We start from the raw sequence: 20,818 nt of genomic DNA on the forward strand, positions 1-20,818 counted from the left end.
ATGACTTTATTCAACAAAGTCCAGTTACTGAATTTTAATACCATCCTTACATCTTCTGCAGTCAAAAAGGGCCACGTGAAAAGAATAAACTTTTCAACAGCCTCAACTTTCATTCTCCCTTCAATGATAATCTTGTTTGTAGCGCTTGCTTCCCACTTAACCTCTTCTTCATTCACTTCAATATTAGCAGCTTGTTGAAACGTAACTACTTCATTGGTGTCTCCTAAGTCCAGTGTTGTTTGTTTGAATTTGCTAACTATGTCTCCTAACTGGCCTGAGTTGTCTTCCTCCATTATTTCAAGAAAAATATTTTTAGGGTTTTTAGGATTACAGAAAAATAAGGGGATGGTTTTGTTCGACTATAATTAAAGATAGGGATTTTTGATATTTTTATTGATTTTGTGTCACTGTAATCCCAGTAACAGATTGGATTTTTGATGAAGTAAATATAGGAAGTTATGCAGCTGGCTAAGGATCCGAAAAGAAAGGTTATGAAACAAACTTTCCTTTTGAAACTGCAATTAAGAGGTTTGAATTTTTTTGATTTTGAAATTGCATGCAGGCAGGATATCTTGAATTCTCGACTCACTGAGTTGACACAGGTGGAAATCTTCAACCTTCTTGAACAACTGATACTAGAACAGATTAATCCTGCTACCAAACGATTAGCAACAGCCTCTTCAAACGATTTTGATTGCAACAGACGGAAAGGCAAACACCATTAGAGATAGTATTAATTGTAAACACATAATGGAGACACAAAAAACGTTAATCACACATTAGACATAACAAACCTGTTTGGAATTAAAAGAGAATTGTAGAGAATCGCAGAAAAGAAAACGAAAACAAAAAAGGAGTTACACAAAGGAGTAAAAGTGATGAAGATCAGTGAAAGGAATATCAAACTAATGGCTGAGTTGACTCATTTACTAAGACCGATTTGCAGAGAGGAGAGAGGAATATCAAACTCCCTTAGTTTACGATTTTTTTTTATCTCAAGGGCAAATGTGGATTTTGGAGTGAAAGCGGAGAAGGGGCACATGAGGATTGAAACTGAGCAACTTTTCAAGGGCAAATGTGGATTTTGGAGTGAAAGCGGATAAGGGGCACTAGCTTTTACTAATCAAGGCCTAGGGAATTAAGTTTGTTTCTTCTCTTATGTTTACACCACGTGTACACTTTCTTTCAGGTTTTGTTATAAATTTCTTCTCTCGTCTTCCCCTCATCTTACGCTACAAACTCCTCACTGCAACTGAAGAAAAAAAACAAACAAACAGAGCTTTCAATATTCAGTCTTTAACCTAATTCATAAAATTAGGGTTTCGAAAATCATTGCTACACAAAGTCATCAGAGAGAAACCAGTAATCATTCATAGATATTAGGGTTTAAGAAGAATTTCTTGATACATTAAAATTTCAAGATGCAATCTTTAACTAAGAGATTTGTGAAGAGAATTGAAGAGAGGAGACAATAAAATCGATGTCAGAAGAAAATATTGATCATGATTTGGCTGTAGAAGATAAGATATGGAATTTGAAGACTATAAAGTTTCTTAAATACGAAGAATTGGAGCATCTCAATGACCTTTCAATGGGTTCAGCTTATGCATCAAAACTCCTAGAGAAAGGAACCAGTTTTTTTGAGAAAGGTGTACTTGCATTTAGAATAAGTGAATCTTTGAGGAAGAGCAAGGAGAAGAAAGGGTATAAACCACATCAGAAGAAACCTCGCTCAAATTTATGGATTCAATTTTATTCAGGTACATTAGTTAAATGTATCGTTGATTTTAACAATTTTGTTCAAAACTATTTGGATTTTCTTCAAGAAAAGAAATTTGTGAATTGTGTAAGAAGGGATTTCATGAAAAAACCCTTAAATTTGTTTCCTGAAGTTGAAATTCCCTTGCCAATAATCAATCATGATTCTTGCGAGAAGGAATCGAAGGAGTTTTGTAATTGGTGTTTGGAAAATATGGCTTCAATGAAGTTCAAACTTGCAGAAATAGGACATTTGTTGGGAGTACTAATGAAGACCCTTGATGAAGAATGTGGTAAAGTTGAGAAATCTTATGGAAGTATGGATAAATTAATTCTTAATGCTGCTGATTTTCAAGAGTTTGAAGCAATATTGAAGGGGAAGAGAACCAGTTTCTTTGAAATTGTACTGGAAGGTGAGCATGATGATCAGAGGAAAGAAGAAGTTGAAGAAGATGATGATGAATCCAACCCTTTCAAAAGACCCAAAGTGTTCTACCAATTTATGTAAGAAATTTGAAGTTTGGGTTTTTCATCAGAATTCATAGATCACCAAATTCAGTTTTTAGTCTTTTTTTCATTAGTATTACTAGCTCAGTGATCAAATTGAGTTGTAAAGAAGATTCTCGAGTACATATACGTTGCAAAGAGATTTGGTTTTTATTGTGGATTGGTGGTTAACAGTAATTAAGATTGCCAATTTTTGTACTTCTCAATTTCAGTATTCTTATGCAATCCCCAATCACTATTTCTCTGGTTTATGAGTATGGTTTTGTGCATTCTATTCTCCCATGTAGAATACTTCATATGCACAAATATAGTAGGTTGTATTCAGTAATTCAAGTCTTTTGCAGTAGCAAAAGAAGGTTTTCTTTTTTGTTTTCTTTCAATGGGGGCAAATGCCCCTCTTGGATATGATGAGAGCTTAGTGGGTTTTAAGTAATTTGTGCCCCCTGAGGGTTTAGAGTATCAGCTTGTGGTGGTGGGTGAGCAATTTTTTGTTGGGGTAGAGGCATTTGCCCCTCCTGACATGAGTTTGATATGAGGGTTTGGAATTTCTCAAAGGAGGGTACTTCATTCCGAGTAGTTGAATTTGATGGTTAGTACGTTTCATCCCTTGTCCTGTGGTTTTGCTTTCAGAATTTTCTAATTTGCTTTGCAATTGAATTCTAGAATTTTAATGATATAATTGCACATATACTTTGCAAAGACTACTTGTTAAGTTTTGGTTTTTACTGGATCTTTGGCTGGAGTTTGAAGGGATTATTCTTCGGTTATAATGTCTTGTAATTTGGTGTACCGCTCAGAAGGTGTTCGACGCAAATCCCGACTGAAATAAGCTTGCTTTTCTTTCTTTTGAAGTATTCCTTATAAACTGTAGAGTAGAATTGTATTGATTTGGTTTCGTGTTCTCTTGACAAGCAAGGAAAAGACCGAATCTCTAGCTAGTTACACAATGATGTTGAGCCATAATGTTTATTATCCGCATAACATTGCACCATGCTCAATGTTGAGCCGAATGTTTTACTCTTTAAGCTCCATTTGTCAGCAAAATCCTGATACGTTGAGCTTCCAGTTGAAAAGGTCACTGAACTATTTTGCTTAGATGGATGGGAATAAAGCAAATACCAGGAGTGTACTGTACTTTGAAATATGTAAAAGGAGTCGAGCTAATCAAAGGATTGACAGCTCCTACTACAGGCAAAAGTAAAGTGATTCATCACTAGAAACAAATGCTTTCATATGCCTATCGTGTCAATATCTCTCCACTGGGTAGTATTTGTTTGTGTACATGAGAAACACCAGATTTTTTGTTTCTGCTCTTGGTTGAGTTGTAAATTATACTTGATAGAGTAAACCAATGATGGCTTCTATCTTTGCTTTGGAATTTTCTTTTGTCAATCATTTCGTATCGAAGTTGATCTCTTACTGATGCAGATCCCTCAGGTTACTGAAGAGATTGTTCTCAGTGTTCCCAACAGTTTTATCACTTGCTCATGCATTCTCTCTTCTGGTGAGTGCTCAGCTTGTTTTTGCTTCTTAGTGCCTCTCTAGAATAATCATTTTCATCAATGCAGTCTATTATGTTCTTTGACCATTTTGAAAGAACTACAAAAGTTCTTGGAAATACACATCTGTGAAATACGTCAAAATTTTATTACTTTAAGCATTGAAATGGAAACCAACCATAGGGTGCTCTAAGAAGCTCTCCTTGATGGAGTTCTTTCGTAGCAAAAAATCCCACATAATCCATCTGGTCAATCTCACTAGTAGTTCTCATCTTTATGCTTTAAGAACAAACCTCCCTTAGGCTGCATGATAACTACTTGAAAGTAAGGAAGCACCAAGTAAAACTAGAATTAATGTCTTTTAAAGTCCAATGAAATACATCAAGTAGAAAAAATCGCATAATTGATCTGTATACGGAGTTTTGTTGTTTACCCTGTCTTGCATAAATTTCGACCAAAAACGAGCTTTGCATCTTTGTTGAGGATCTTGGGGAGTAATGAGTACCTTTTTTCTTTTCTTTGGGGATCAATCGAGTTCTAGAATGTCCAGATCTACTCTGTTTCATGAGCTTATTACTCACTGGAGGACTGTAATCGAGAGCAATTAGCTTCAGAATGTGTTGAGTGGTCTTTGGTCTCTCCTGGTACTTCTCTGGCCATGTCTCGTCAGATGTATCCCAGGATGATCGCTGACTCTACAATAGGTTTCCGCCATGTACTAGAACTGGCATTTTGTTGGGAAGTGGGATGTATTGCAAAGACTAAATCACTCTTGTTTGAATCTTCAATGTATTCATAATTTAGAACTCTTAAGATATTAGTACTACTGATTCTGTGACTACGGATCATAGCTGATGTTAACCTCATCTTGTTCGTCAAATGATGATTGATTTTTCAATTGAGAGGAAACCGTACGTAAGGTCAGTTCTGAACTGATACCATGAAATTCTTTCTTTTGAAAGTCTATACATTTAAACTCGAATTTTGAATCCCATTTGTATGCTCATGAGGATTGTGTGCATAGTACAGCTACACATTTGATCTTCTTTTTTTTGTTGCTTCAGCAAGAGCCTGTATGATAAGTTGAATATGGTTTCTGCACCTGTCAATGAGGTTGTCTTATTCTGGAATTTTCTATATTTGGAAACTAAACCTTTCTCAAAGAATCAAGCTTCTTCTGTGGAAATGTCTCAGTAGTGTTCTTTCTGTTAAATCAGAATTGGGTTTTTGTGAGAATAATGCTCCTGAAAAATCAGCCATTAGGCATCTTGTTGTCGATCGTAGCTTTGCCTGGTGGTGAATCTAAACTTAAATTCTGGTGTGCCATTCAAGGATTATCATGCAGCTTGGATTTCAGGTGCAGGTAAATCGATGGGTATTGAAATTCCTGAAACATAATTCTGATTAATTTGGAAAGAGGGGTGTGTCCTGGATTTTTCCTAGATAAAACCAGTACTAGTTTGCAGACTTCAATTGCAGAATCTATGTTGTAAAAGGCGAGCGGCGCTGCGCACTAAGTGTAGGGCCAGCGCCTAGCAAAAAAAGGCGCCAAGGCGAGACGATAAGACCATTTTTGTTTTTTTTTGGCGCCTTGGGAGCGCTAGGCAAGGCAAGGCATGGCGCCTCGCCTCGCCTAGCGCCTTTTACAACATAGTGCAGAATAAAGACAAACTTCTAAAATCCAATTCTGAGTAATTCTGGTACAGGCAATAGGAGGAAAGACACCAAAACTAAGCTTATAACAAACTTTTGATGCACGCTGGATCTTTGATGCCTTAAATGCTCCATTTGGGTTAATGTTGAGAAATTCTGCAGGTGAAATCAAAGGAGCTAGAGCATGCAGGGACAAAGTTGCATGCCTAAACAAGGCAGAAACTCTTAACTTAATGTACTGCAAGGAGCTTTGTGGGCTAAAGATTCTTTTTGCGTGGACGGAAATTGCAGAAGAATACTAGAACATGTCAAAGGGAATCAAAGTCTTGTTACATAACAAAATCAATTCTGTTGGAAGTTACTACTATTAGGGCAGACTGTCTTCTGATAGAGGCAACCAACAAGGCACCCCAAAATAATTGGGCACCGTGTTAAGTATGGAACTGCACGCAGTCGGTGGTCCTAAGAGATTTCCTCACGACCTTGCTACAACTGGGATAGCAGGGGCTGGTCCAGATTTGGGACGCGATGTGACACTACTATCTGAAAGGTGAAGAGTTGGGATTGGTAGCGGGGTGGAGATGAGAATGATTAAAGGTCTGGATTGATTGTCCCAGATTTGACCCATAACAATTGTCCCAGTTTTAGCATTTTCCAATTCCTCATCTAACTAGTACTGTACTTCCTACGAATATATAAGAGAACCGCTGTGTACACTTCCATTCACTTTTTTGTTTTGTCTACGACCTTGCTACAACTGGGATAGCAGGGGCTGGTCCAGATTTGGGACGCGATGTGACACTACTATCTGAAAGGTGAAGAGTTGGGATTGGTATTGAGAATAATTAAAGGTCTGGATTGATTGTCCAGATTTGACCCATAACAATTGTCCCGGTTTTAGCATTTTCCAATTCCTCATCTAACTAGTACTGTACTTCCTACGAATATATAAGAGAATCGCTGTGTACACTTCCATTCACTTTTTTGTTTTATCTACGACCTTGCTACAACTGGGATAGCATGGGCTGGTCCAGATTTGGGACGCGATGTGACACTACTATCTGAAAGGTGAAGAGTTGGGATTGGTAGTGAGAATGATTAAAGGTCTGGATTGGTTGTCCCAGATTTGACCCATAACAATTGTCCCGGTTTTAGCATTTTCCAATTCCTCATCTAACTAGTACTGTACTTCCTACGAATATATAAGAGAATCGCTGTGTACACTTCCATTCACTTTTTTGTTTTGTCTACGACCTTGCTACAACTGGGATAGCAGGGGCTGGTCCAGATTTGGGACGCGATGTGACACTACTATCTGAAAGGTGAAGAGTTGGGATTGGTAGTGAGAATGATTAAAGGTCTGGATTGATTGTCCCAGATTTGACCCATAACAATTGTCCCGGTTTTAGCATTTTCCAATTCCTCATCTAACTAGTACTGTACTTCCTACGAATATATAAGAGAATCTCTGTGTACACTTCCATTCACTTTTTTGTTTTGTCTACGACCTTGCTACAACTGGGATAGCAGGGGCTGGTCCAGATTTGGGACGCGATGTGACACTACTATCTGAAAGGTGAAGAGTTGGGATTGGTAGTGAGAATGATTAAAGGTCTGGATTGATTGTCCCAGATTTGACCCATAACAATTGTCCCGGTTTTAGCATTTTCCAATTCCTCATCTAATTAGTACTGTACTTCCTACGAATATATAAGAGAATCGCTGTGTACACTTCCATTCACTTTTTTGTTTTGTCTACGACCTTGATCAACTTCTGCTCATCCCAATTAAGAAAAACAAAGAGCCTACAACCTTGTTCAACTTCTTCTCATCCCAATTAAGAAAAACAAAGAGATTAGAACTCACCTGACTAATTTCATTGGAAATGTCGAGTTTCTATGGTATATTGGCTGCTGGTGTGTTTGATGTCCTTGGTTATGATCCATTAGAAGGTATTGATCCGTATGAACTAGAGCGCACTCCTAATATCGTTCAAGTCGATGAAGAGTTTTCGGCACCTCAAGACATTGAAAGTCATACGAAAAAGATTTTTGTTTTAGATGACGATGAAGTGTGTTCCGTTTTTCTTCAAAATATCAATGTTGGTGATGAAAATACAAGAGTTTTGAGGTGTTCACATACATTCCATCACAAGTGTATATCGGAATGGTCAAAGCGGAAACTAAATTTTCCTCTTTGTAGACATGATGTGCGCCAAGAGAGACTACCAAATCTCAAACGTAAGAGAATACTCCATGAAGCGGAAGAAGTTATAGACGAAACAAGTAGTACTCATCGCCAGCAGAAAGCATAGGAGATTTTACTGTTTTACGGTACTTTTTTTTCCTACGTCTAATCATTATTAGTCAATTTTATGAAAAAATTGATGATGTAAACAAAGTTAAATATTTTTTTATATTCATTCTAATAAAGTCTTTCTTATGTTCTGCGATGAAAAGTTTGTTTGCTGTAAGTTAGAGAGTTGTGTGAATCCTAATTCAATCTGATTTGTTTAGTTAATTTGTATTTCTCAGTAAAAAGTAAAAAATTTCTTTGGAGACTTTGTCGTAAGAGATGAACAAGGCGGGCAATAGTTTTTAAAATCGTGAATCGAATCGCAAATCGTTTTTTGAAATTTGTGATTCGAATCGTATGTTGAATCGTGAATTGAAGATTCATGGTCGATTATTAAATCGTAAATGTATGCCTAAAAATATCATTGAATCATACAAAATATTCCCGAGGTTTGATTTTTGACGTATAAATATAAAATATATTGAGTTTAACACCAACAATCAAGTTAGAACAATGTCTTAGCGATTGTGTACTTATGTTCTCCTAGTTTTGGTCATTGGTTTCTATATATATTTTAATAAAGTTCATTAAATATCAACAATATTGTCGTGGAACGGTGGTTAGAGGCTCAAGGCGTGACGCAGGACGTCATGGGTTCGAAACCTGACGCCAAAAGTTAGTTAAAAATTAGTCTCTACTTTAGAATTGAGTCAAAAAGCGTAGTCAAACAAGGTTAACTACCGATTCTTGGACAAAACGATTTATGGATGTGATTTGAAGCGATTATGTGCAAAAAGAAGCGAATCGTGCGATTCACGTGGGCAATAACACCTCTCCTAGCTTTGAAACCATATACCATACATGTCTTCTTTAACTGTGCTTGATATGTGGGCATTGAATAAAAATGTCTTATTTTTTTTTCGATTGTGCATTTGCCAAAACAGTTTGGATGCTGCCTCCTTTGCCTGCTTAAATTCTGGTATGTCATTCATGGATTATTACTCAACTTATTGGATTGTAGTTGCAGGTCAATGAGTATTGAATTTTCTGCAATAAAGTGTTGGTTTATTTAGAAAGATAGGTGTTAGAGCATTGCTCGGTCAAACTCGCATGCGTTGCTATCTCAAGCATGTTTGTCAATGTTAGTGATCAAAACTATAAGTCTTGATTTCTAGTCTACTATAGCTAAGTCTCGGACTAGGATAGAAAATGTAGTTGAGCTCAAGAACTCCATGGCGATCATCATATAAGACGAAGGACTACTCAAGGAACTGGTGGATCTTCATCGACTAAAAGGTATGTGGATACTTGAACTTATCTATCACTCAAAAGTCTATATATTCTATCTTGAGACAAAAGTCGTTTTGCTAGATAGACTTTGATTATACACATTTGCTATTTCGAGCCGAGTTTATCTCGCCTATCTATTTCTCGAAATATGTGTTGGTAAGCTTTTGCTTTGGCCAAGTTCATCTTTACCTAGTGACGAAAGTCATGATATGTTTCAATCACTTTGAAAATGGCTTTGACGAAAAATAGTTTGTGAATAACAACTATATAATAACGTCCTCTAAGAATGTTTCAATGATTGAAATGAGAGTTTAGATTATATAACCAATGATGGATATAAGCATTGTATGGCAACACATATATGTATAAGTCCTTTTTCCTTGAACAGAAGTTTGCGAACTCAGTCCGCGACCCCCGTCCGCAAACTGGCAGAAGTTCTCGTCCCGAGAAAATCTGTTGGAGTTTGAAAACTCCTTCCGGGAACTTAAGTCCGCGAACTAAGTCTGCAAACTTAAGCTGGTTATATCTAAATACGATTGTTTGTGAACTTATTTATATTAACTATGGAATGCTAAATGCAAACCGTGGCTATATAGTTAATGAACTGATTCGAGTGAATCAAATCGTTTTTGCTTCGATTGTGTCTTGTGTAGTTACATAAGATTTCCTTGCAATTGAACAACTCTCTAACTAGTTCATCTGAGTCATTTGAACTAGTTATGGTGAAGAAGAACATGGTTGATATGAAAGTGCTCATATGACTAACCATTTCTTTAACTATTGTTGAACCAACAAATGTTCATGTTTGGGTACGGTTACATAAACCCAAAATAGTACATTTCAATTGTGTGCAACAAGCTAAGTTTTCGATCCAACGGTTGAAAGATATTAGCTTGAATCTAATCAGGTTTTCATCTAACGGTGAATATTGAATGCTTTGTTACTAAGCTAACATTGATTGCAAACACTGACTATATAAGGGAGAACTCTAGCAACTGGGAAACCTAATCCCCACACCTTCCGTGTGATAATAGTTGTATTAGATAGAGTCGATTCTCTTTTAACCTTTGGTTTCTTCTTAAAACCTAGGTTAACGACTTAAAGACTTCATTGGGATTGTGAAGCCAGACCGATGCTACTTTCTCGTAGTTGTGTGATCTGATCTTGCTGATTCTATCGTTTTGAGTACAATCATAACGATTGTGTTTGAGATTTATATCTCCGATAGGAAAGATAGAAAAGTAGTCACAAACATCTTCGTGTCATCGTTTGTGATTCCGCAATATCTTCTTTCGTCGCGTCGATTAAGATTATTGTGAGGTGATTGGTAATACTAGGTTGTTCTTCGGGAATATAAGTCAGGGTTATCAATTGGTTCTTGTTCACCTTGATTTATCAAAAGACTGAACAAAACTTGTAGGTTTATTTGTGGGAGACAGATTTATCTATTATGTAGACTTTTCTGTGTGATACAATTTGTTTATTAAAGTCTTCGACTTCGCGTCGTAGCAACTCTTAGTTGTGGGTGAGATCAGCTAAGGGAATCAAGTGCGTAGTATCTTGTTGGGATCAGAGACAAAAGGAGCGAAAATGTACCTTGAATCAGTGTGAGATTTATTGTGGTTCAACTACAATCCAGACCGAAGCTAGTTTGTAGTAGGCTAGTGTCTGTAGCGTCTTAATACAGTATGGTGTTCCATCTGGACTAGGTCCCTGGGTTTTTCTGCATTTGTGGTTTCCTCGTTAACAAAATTCTGGTGTCTGTGTTATTTCTATTCCGCATTATATTTTGTTATATAATTGAAATATCACAGGTTGTGCGTTTGAATCAATCAATTGGAAATCCGACCTTTGGTTGTTGATTGGAATTGATTGATCCTTGAACATTTGTCTTTGGCACCGTTCAAGTGATTTCTCTTGTATTCAATTAGACTCGCAGAATTCTATTTGCTTGAAAAAGAATTGAATCAAGAAAGAGAGATATAACTCTTTGATATATTTTATTAAGATTGAGTCTAGTTGATTATCTTGAAAGTATATTGGAGTTTGTCCATACAGATTTATAAGCGAAATATTGGGTGTGGTTGTTAGGCCCCCGCTTTTTCAATTGGTATCAGAGAAGGCAAACACGTTCAAGACCTTACAAGCCTGTGTTTGTAGTGATCTGACTCTATGGACAAAAGCACTATCTCTGATAAACGCGTCACCAGAAATAAAAGTTCTGTCTCATCTACTTCTATTAAAGAGAAAGATTCTTCAATCTTAAATATAGACGAACCCTGTGTTCAAACTAGACAGTCAGGCTCCGACATGTGTTATTCTGATTACCCTTCAAAAAAGTCTATCTCTCTAAATGAACGGGAAACAGCTGAAGAGAGTGATTTTATTATAAATCTTGTTAGAATCCAAGCTGATATATTTAATCGGTTAAATCATCATGTTGATGTTATCCTTGGTATTGTAAGGGACTGCAAGTTCAAATAAAATACTGAAGATCATTTTTCATGTATATCTCTTGAGGCAAGCCTCAAAAAGGATTCTTTGGAAATTGAACATCGCTTGAGTGAACTCTCTATTAAAGGATGCTCTAAGCAGTCCAACATATCAAGTACTTCTGCTACGATTGAAAATGTTTCAGCTCCATAAGTAAAATCGGAATCCCTTCCATCCAGAAAAGATGTTTTAGTCTCCTCCAATCAACGATGTTTTACATCACATGGAAGGAAGAAATCTCCTAACGAGACTGTTAAGAATGTACTGTCTAATCACTCTTGCGATCAGAAAGCATGTCTCTTTTGTGAGGAAAAATGTTCTGGTAAACAAAAAGGTAACTCTAGGTTGAATAAAAAATCCCTTGTTCAACTTCAACGCACCTTAGACTTAATCCTCAAAGGTGTAACTGACATTCGTATGTCTAAACCAATTGGATTTCGTACATACCCTGTGTATGCTACCAGGAAAGTCAGTTCAATGAGTTCCTCAAATTCTCCGAAGCAGAACAGAAGTCTTAACAAAAAACATTTAAGGAAGGAACAAGTCTCTCCTATTGTCAAAATAGAAGATAATGTCGTCCTTGATGTGAATAAGATTTTAGGAGAAAGGAGCAAAAATAATGATATGAGAAATATCTTGAAGGAGATGATTAAAAGGAATAAGGAAACTATCAACAGGTTGTCAATTCCCTCAAGGAAAAAATCCTCTGGTAAGGACTCAAACTATGTATCATATTATGATGATAGTAAATTTTATGATAATTTTTCACATCATAACAGTTTTCTTCCAAAGTACATAAGAAAGGGGTGAAAAAGCGGGGGTCTAACAACACCACCCAATAATTCGATTAGCAATATGTATGGACTAACTCCGAAATACTTTTCTAGAGAATCAACTAGACAATCAGACTCAATCTAGATTAAAGTATCTCAAGGAGTTAATATCTCTCACTTGTTTTGATTTACTCAAGCTAAAACAATATCGAGTCTTTAATCAAACACAAGGAATAACTTGGACGGTACTAAAGACCAATGTCCAAGGATCAATCAATATCAATCAACAACCAAAGGTTGGATTTCCAATTGATGATCTTAACGCACAACCTGTATTATTTCTATTATATAAAAAATATAATGCGGAAAAGAAATAACATCGACACTAGAAGTTTTGTTAACGAGGAAACCGCAAATGCAGAAAAACCCCGGAACCTAGTCCAGATTTAATACACACTGTATTAAGCCGCTACAGAAACTAGCCTACTACAAGATAACTTCGGACTGGACTATAGTTGAACCCCAATCAGTCTCCCACCGATCCAAGGTACAGTTGTACTCCTACGCCTCTGATCCCAGCAGGACACGGCGCACTTGATTCCCTTAGATGATCTCACCCACAACTAAGAGTTGCCGCAACCCAAAATCGCAGACTTGATAATAAAAAAATCTGTCTCACAGAAAAGTCTATCAAAGGATAAATCTGTCTCCCACAGAAAAACCCTAGGTTTTGTTCCGTCTTCAGATATAAAATCAAGGTGAACAGGAACCAATTGATAATCCGGTCTTATATTCTCGAAGAACAACCTAGATTACTCAATCACCTCTCAACAATACTTCTTAACTACACAAGAGGTTTGTCGAGGAATCACAAACAGTGAGAGGAAGATGTTTGTGACTTTTTTATCTTGCCTATTGGAGAACACTCACGATCTGAAGCCAATCAATAGATTGTACTCGTACGATAGACGATGCAAGATCATATCACACAACTACAATAAAAGTAGTATCGGTCTGGCTTCACAATCCCAAGGAAGTCTTTAAGTCATTAACCTGGTTTTAGAGAAGAAAACCAAATTTTAAAGGAGAATCGACTCTAGCGAGCGCACTAGTATCACACATACGTGTGGGGATTAGTTTTACCCAATGCTAGATGTCTGCTTTATATAGCCTTCAAATCAGGGTTTTGCCTTAGTTACAAAGCAATCCATATTCACCGTTAGATGAAAACCTGATTTAGATTCAAGCTAATATTTCTCAACCGTTAGATCGAAAACTTAGCTTGTCACACATACTTGGGTAGACTTTTACTGGGTTTGTGAAACCGTGCCTAAACGTGTACGTGTATGTTGGTTCAACATAGTAACCCAAAAGGTTAACCATATGAGAATTTCATATTAACCTAGTTCTTCTTCGCCATACTAGTTCAATTGACTCAAATTAACTAGTTAGAGAGTTGTTCAATTGCTATGAGATCTTATGTAACTACACAAGACACAATTGAAACAAAGATGATTCGATTAAATGATTCGGATCATGAACTTTATAGCCACGGTTTGTATAAAGCATTCCTTAGTAATTTAAGTTTCATGTTCAGATCACATCTTTAGATCATAACCACTTAAGCTCACAAAAGAGTTCGGGGACCTAAGGCAACCGGCAGAGTTTTCCAAACTCAGCAGAAACTCTCGGCAAAGAGACTTCCGCCAGTCCGTTAACCAGTTCGCGGACTAAACACCCAAACGAGTTTTTGGAAAATCCCAGCAGAAATTCTCGGCAAGAGAACTTCCGTCAGTTCGCGGACTGAGTTCGCGGACTTGGAAAAGCCAATTCCTCCGGTTTCTCTCAATCAACAAAGTTCGAAAACTTCGGATTAAGGAATACAAGGTTATGTAATCTAAACTCTCATTCCAATCATTGAGACATTCTCAGAGGACGTTATATAGCCGTTATTCACAGACCGCTCACGTCAGAGAAATTATCAAAGTAATTGAAACTTTTCATGACCTTCGTCACTAGGTGAAGATAAACTTGATCAAAGCGAAACACTTTACCAACACACGATTTCGAGAAAAAGATAAGTAGTGAATACTCATCTCGAAATGTCAAATGTGTATGATCCAGTCTATATAGCATACGACTTTTTGTCTCATAAGAAGTAGGAGATAGAATAGATAGACTTTTGAGTGATAGATAAGTTCAAGTCTCCACATACCTTTTTGTTGATGAAGTTCCATGGTTCCTTGTGTAGATCTTCGTCGTTGTATGATGAATCGCCGTGAAGTCCTTGAGCTTAACTACACTTTTCTATCCTAGTCCGAGACTTAGCTATAATAGATTAGAAATCAAGACTCATAGTTTTGATCACTAACATTGAAAAACATGCTTGATATATCAACACATGCGAGGTCGACCGAGATATGCTATAACAATCTCCCCCTTTGTCAATTTTAGTGACAAAACTATTAATACATATGGAATACAAAAAAATATAAACTTTAGTGGCTCCTATTCCATAGCCTAATATTCAACGTTCCTTGAAATCTTCGTCCTTCTAAGTACTCCAATGATCCCAAAGGTTGTAAGTTTAGCACCACCGTTGTTGAAGATCCATAGCTATAACAATGAGAGAAATCGAGATTCTCGATCATTATTATATAGTGTCATAGTATCATTATGTAACATCAAAGTCCAATTTCATCACGACTTTAACAATAATACTATGGTGATATGTATCACTCCCCCTTAGTCAATACTCCATCTCAATCATGGAAACCACTCCCTCTTACACAATGATCCGAAAACCATATGTATATGTAGTGTGAACTACATTATTTCTCCCCTTTTTTTCAATAAAATTGGCAAAGGTAAAAGAACGGAATCATAATGAAATTTCCACAATAAACATTTCATATACTAAAAGAAAAATACATACCAACTTAATTTAGATGCAATCATAAAGCCGAAGCTAAATGCATTCATCAAGGAGTTTTAAGATACAAGATAACCCCTATAAAATTCTACAGCCGCACACCCCGCAATATATTACCATTAAGCACAAGTTCAAAAGAACTCTCCTCCACTTGATGTTATTCCCGAATGAACAACAAGAGCGACCTTAATTTCGAAAGAAAAGAATGATTTTTTAATTGGACACCAAAAACCATGGAAATGATTTTCTATATCCAAAACTCAATCAAATTAATCACAAGTAAACCCATGATTAATTTAATTGGAATACGCAACTAAATCAAACCACAAAAGTGATCAATTTAATTGATTGTGCTCAACATAAGAAAACTCACGGAGGTACGACTAAGATAACCACACGGAGATGACTACCTTAATCGCTTAAATACTCAACATAAGGAAAACCTTACGTAATATACGACTACATCAACCAATAGAACATGATTAGTATAGCCGTTCATATACTCAGCACAAGAACTTGTGGAATATATGACAAACTCAACTAGATTAATTACAAGAGAACCTATAATTAATCTAATTGGAATACACAACCAAACTAATCACTGAAGCAATCAATTTAATTGTCAAATGATTTTGCTCGACAAAAGAAGACTTTCGGAGCAAATAACTAAATAACCAATCAAGATGATTAATTTAGTTCAAGAATGCTCAACATATAACATCTCATGGAACAACCAACAAGGCCAATATTAATCGACATAGTTGTAAGGTGCTCAACATAAGATACACAATGGAGCCTTCACCGTAAAACATAAAAAAATGGATCAATGAAGATCAATACCGTGGATAACATACAAGGATCTATTCTATTTTCCATCACTATTTGCATAACGACACAATAGACTTTATCCTTGTCAAACAAAAGATTTCATCCTATTTTCCATCAAATAAATGATTGCATAGGCATAACTTTTATATTTGTCAAAAGTCCATTCGTCCTTTCATCAATACGAATACCAATTTATGAACGACTTTACTTTTGACAACATATGGGACCTTCAAGTTGACGGATGCAAACAATACATATCCCATAAACAATTGCAATATCACAAAATCATAAAGATTTATAATGCAATAACAATCTTTTCCCTTAGAATGTAGAATCAATCTTTTTCGCACGGATTTATACCAAGAGTGGTTACCAAAAGCGTATAAAAAGATTTCCTTAACAAAGAAGAACATACAAAGTCATTGACGACTATGCACCGTAGTTCACATGAGATGACTGTGAACACTCAAGAATATATAACAATGTGAACTACTACTTATTCTCGAACTTCCTTCTTTGTGATTCACCAACATCACTCTTGTAACAGCCACAAAATAGCTTAGAATAGGATTTATCCAAGAATCCCAGTTCCCAAGTCCAAGAGAATAGAATAAGTGCAACGAAACGGAGCAAACACTAAAAAAAAGAGACAAGACAAGGACCAAAATTAACTCATACAAATTCAACAATTCTCATCTCCATTTTGAAGGATTCAATAAGGAAGAGAATGCAAAAAGAATGAGGTAAATTCGTATTCCAACGAAGAAGTTACGGCCAAAACAAGTTTACCGAATATCGACGTCAAGTATGCATACGAGTTTGCGAACTTAAACCCCTGGATTTTGATTTCGAATGCTGTAATGCATACTTGGTATGTGTACCATGTAGTCCAAACATCCCGAACTATTATTCTCAAACCTAAACATTTAAGAACCTTAAACACAGATCAAGTTAGGTAGAAATGAACGATAAGCAAGATTATTATAAGTATTCTAAGCAAATAAAAGTACAAATATTGCTCAAGTTTATAGACATACATTTTTAGATGAATCCAATCGAATTCTACCGCCTTACCGAACATAATATATGTGCCCCAATTCTTGTGCTTCCCTCATCGTATACAATGCAGGGAATTCCTTGGTGAGGATGCACTTCCAACACAATCAATTGTGTTGGGGTGAACAAAGTCTTGCTCACCACAAGTTACCTTTAGATTATCATGAAAGAGATCACTTTTAGAACCTTTCACATACAATTCCATTTTTCCAAAAAACTTATTAAGTTCCAACATCATGGATACTGCCTTTTCCATAGTCATGGAGTTTTCTGGAAGATCATTCCTTTTTACACTCAAAACATCATTGTCTTTCTTCAGTATCCACTTTTGAGTGCGTTTAGGAACAGTCAGAACCTTCTTCCCATCACTCTCTTCTAGAATTCTTGGAAAAGAATTGATTGACTATTCTTTTGAAAGTTAGTCTTATCCAATTGGGAGCATCGGATCTTGTCTTCGTCTTTACGAAGTTATCCTTTTGATAACCAGTACGATTATGAAAAGGATTCGTACGATGTTTATAGGCAAATCTAGGTCTATCATAGACAATTACAACCTGTAACGTTAAGATGATCAGTCTTAACGTATGATCTTGGTTTCACAACTTGTTGTGATGCCCAAACAAGAACATCATGAAGTTTCTCATTCCTTATACGGAAACGACATCTCCTTTCCCGGTAACCTTTATTTCCGCAATAATGGCAAACATAAGGAATGTTCTTACCTCGATCTGTGTCTGCTAACTTTGGAGGTTGATAAACTTTGCTCTTTTGAAACTTAACTGCCGGAGAAGGTATTTCACTTTTGCCACCAGTGGAAACCTTTTGTTGAGAAGAATCACTAGCCTTGACAAATTTTACCTCTTTTCTAGTACTTGGAGCATCTATTTCCTTATAGCCCAATCCTCGTGTATCACGATGATTTTTACTTGCTTCTAGCATAGTGGTTAATTTGCTTGAACTAGTATTGAACTTTTTCAAGCCATCTTCCAACATCTTGATTTTATCAAGAGCAGCAGCTAAATCAGCCTCAAGGCGTTTTTCTCGAGTGAGATAAGCGTTTTCTCTGTCGTCAAAACTTGTTTGCTGGAAGTTAAACTTTGCTTCAGATTCTGCAAGTTTCCCTTCCAACAAAAAGTACTTTTCATAAAGATTATCACATTCAAGTGACTTCATACGTAGGTTTTCCTCAGAATCCTTGAGGATCGATTCCGTAGAACGATTCGAAAAATAAACACCTGCTTAACATCTTTTCAATTTCTTGTTTTCTCGATAGAGAGGAGTCAGAAGAGGTGTGACATGAGAAGTTGTAATCTTCTTCATATTCCACGAATCCAAAAACTTAACATACTCTGAGACTTCCTCATCAACATCTCTATCAATATCTGAATCACCTTCATCAGAAAGTTCATCCAACTGTTCTTCTAGGAGAGTTTCCCAATCAACAATTTTTACATCAAGAGAATGTTTGGATATTGACTTAGATGTGATAGTTCTCTCAGGTGAATCCAAGCTTTTAAAATCATCTGGTAATTTCTGAACTGGTACGTTATTAGAGATAGACTCGTCCATAATCAGATCGCTACAAACACATACTTATAAGGTCTTTAACGTGTTTGCCTGCTCTGATACCAATTGAAAAAGCGGGGGTCTAACAACACCACCCAATAATTCGATTAACAATCTGTATGGACTAACTCCGAAATACTTTGCTAGAGAATCAACTAGACAGTCAGACTCAATCTAGATTAAATTATCTCAAGGAGTTAATATCTCTCACTCGTTTTGATTTACTCAAGCTAAAACAATAGCGAGTCTTTAATCAAACACAAGGAATAACTTGGACGGTATCAAAGACCAATGTCCAAGGATCAATCAATATCAATCAACAACCAAAGGTTGGATTTCCAATTGATGATCTTAACGCACAACCTGTATTATTTCTATTATATAAAAAATATAATGTGGAAAAGAAATAACACAGACACTAGAAGTTTTGTTAACGAGGAAACCGCAAATGCAGAAAACCCCGGGACCTAGTCCAGATTTAATACACACTGTATTAAGACGCTACAAACACTAACCTACTACAAGCTAACTTCGGACTGGACTATAGTTGAACCCCAATCAGTCTCCCACCGATCCAAGGTACAGTTGTACTCCTACGCCTCTGATCCCAGCAGGACACTGCGCACTTGATTCCCTTAGCTGATCTCACCCACAACTAAGAGTTACTGCAACCCAAAATCGCAGACTTTATAATAAACAAATCCATCTCACACAGAAAAGTCTATCAAAGGATAAATCTGTCTCCCACAGAAAAACCCTAGGTTTCGTTCCGTCTTAAGATATAAAATCAAGGTGAACAGGAACCAATTGATAATCCGGTCTTATATTCTCGAAGAACAACCTAGATTACTCAATCACCTCTCAACAATCCTTCTTAACTACACAAGCGGTTTGTCGAGGAATCACAAACAGTGAGACGAAGATGTTTGTGACTTTTTTTATCTTGCCTATTGTAGAACACTCACGATCTGAAGCCAATCAATAGATTGTACTCGTACGATAGAAGATGCAAGATCATATCACACAACTAAGATAAAAGTAGTGTCGGTATGGCTTCACAATCCCAATGAAGTCTTTAAGACGTTAACCTGGTTTTAAATAAGAAAGCCAAAGGTTAAAGGAGAATCGACTCTAGCGAGCGCACTAGTATCACACAGACGTGTGGGGATTAGTTTTGCCCAATGATAGATGTCTCCTTTATATATCCTTCAAATCAGGGTTTTGCCTTAGTTACAAAGCAATCCATATTCACCGTTAGATGAAAACCTGATTTAGATTCAAGCTAATATTTCTCAATCGTTAGATCGAAAACTTAGATTGTCACACACAATTGGGTAGACGTTTACTGGGTTTGTGAAAACTGTGCCCAAACGTGTACGTGTATGTTGGTTCAACATAGTAACCCAAAAGGTTAACCATATGAGCATTTCATATTAACCTAGTTCTTCTTCACCATAACTAGTTCAATTGACTCAAATGAACTAGTTAGAGAGTTGTTCAATTTCTATGAGATCTTATGTAACTACACAAGACAACAATTGAAACAAAGATGTTTCGATTCGATGAATAGGCTCATGAAATTTATAGTCATGGTTTGCATAAAGCATTCCTTAGTAATTTAAGTTTCATGTTCAGAGCACATCTTTAGATCATAACCAGTTAAGCTCACGAACAAGTTCGCGGACTTAAGGCAACCGGCAGAGTTTTCCAAACTCAGCAGAAAACCTTTCGCGGACTAGGTTCGCGGACTAAACACGCAAACGAGTTTTTGGAAAATCCCAGAAGAAATTCTCGGCAAGAGAACTTCCGTCAGTTCGCGGACTGGGTTCGCGGACTTGGCAAAGCCAATTCATCTGGTTTCTCTCAATCAACAAAGTTCGAAAACTTCGGATTAAGGAATACATGGTTATGTAATCTAAACTCTCATTCCAATCATTGAGACATTCTCAGAGGACGTTATATTGCTGTTATTCACAGACCGTTTCACGTCAGAGCAATTCTCAAAGTAATTGAAACTTTTCATGACCTTCGTCACTAGGTGAAGATAAACTTGATCAAAGCGAAACGCTTTAACAACACACGATTTCGAGAAAAAGATAAGTAGTGAATATTCAGCTTGAAATGTCAAATGTGTATGATCCAGTCTATATAGCATACGACTTTTTGTC

General features: G+C 36.6%; 1 protein-coding gene across 4 annotated transcripts; it reads left to right on the plus strand.

Moving 5' to 3' along the window:
- The first annotated feature begins 1,253 nt into the window (after positions 1–1,253).
- Positions 1,254–6,143, plus strand: LOC113284527. Of its 4 annotated transcripts, XR_003328205.1 has the most exons (4): positions 1,254–2,854; positions 3,694–3,769; positions 4,982–5,127; positions 5,580–6,143. XR_003328205.1 is itself a non-coding variant. In XM_026534016.1 (2 exons), the coding sequence occupies exon 1, from the start codon at positions 1,481–1,483 to the stop codon at positions 2,264–2,266; it is 786 nt and encodes a 261-aa protein (XP_026389801.1). In that variant the 5' UTR covers positions 1,254–1,480; the 3' UTR covers positions 2,267–2,854; positions 5,580–6,143. The 4 variants fall into 4 exon arrangements, 1 of the variants encoding a protein (XP_026389801.1); XR_003328206.1 differs by lacking the exon at positions 4,982–5,127; XR_003328207.1 differs by lacking the exon at positions 4,982–5,127 and having other exon boundaries at positions 3,703–3,769.
- The last annotated feature ends 14,675 nt before the right edge of the window (positions 6,144–20,818 follow it).

Source organism: Papaver somniferum, chromosome 5 (assembly GCF_003573695.1).
Source record: "Papaver somniferum cultivar HN1 chromosome 5, ASM357369v1, whole genome shotgun sequence".
In the NCBI taxonomy this organism is placed as follows: Eukaryota; Viridiplantae; Streptophyta; class Magnoliopsida; order Ranunculales; family Papaveraceae; genus Papaver; species Papaver somniferum.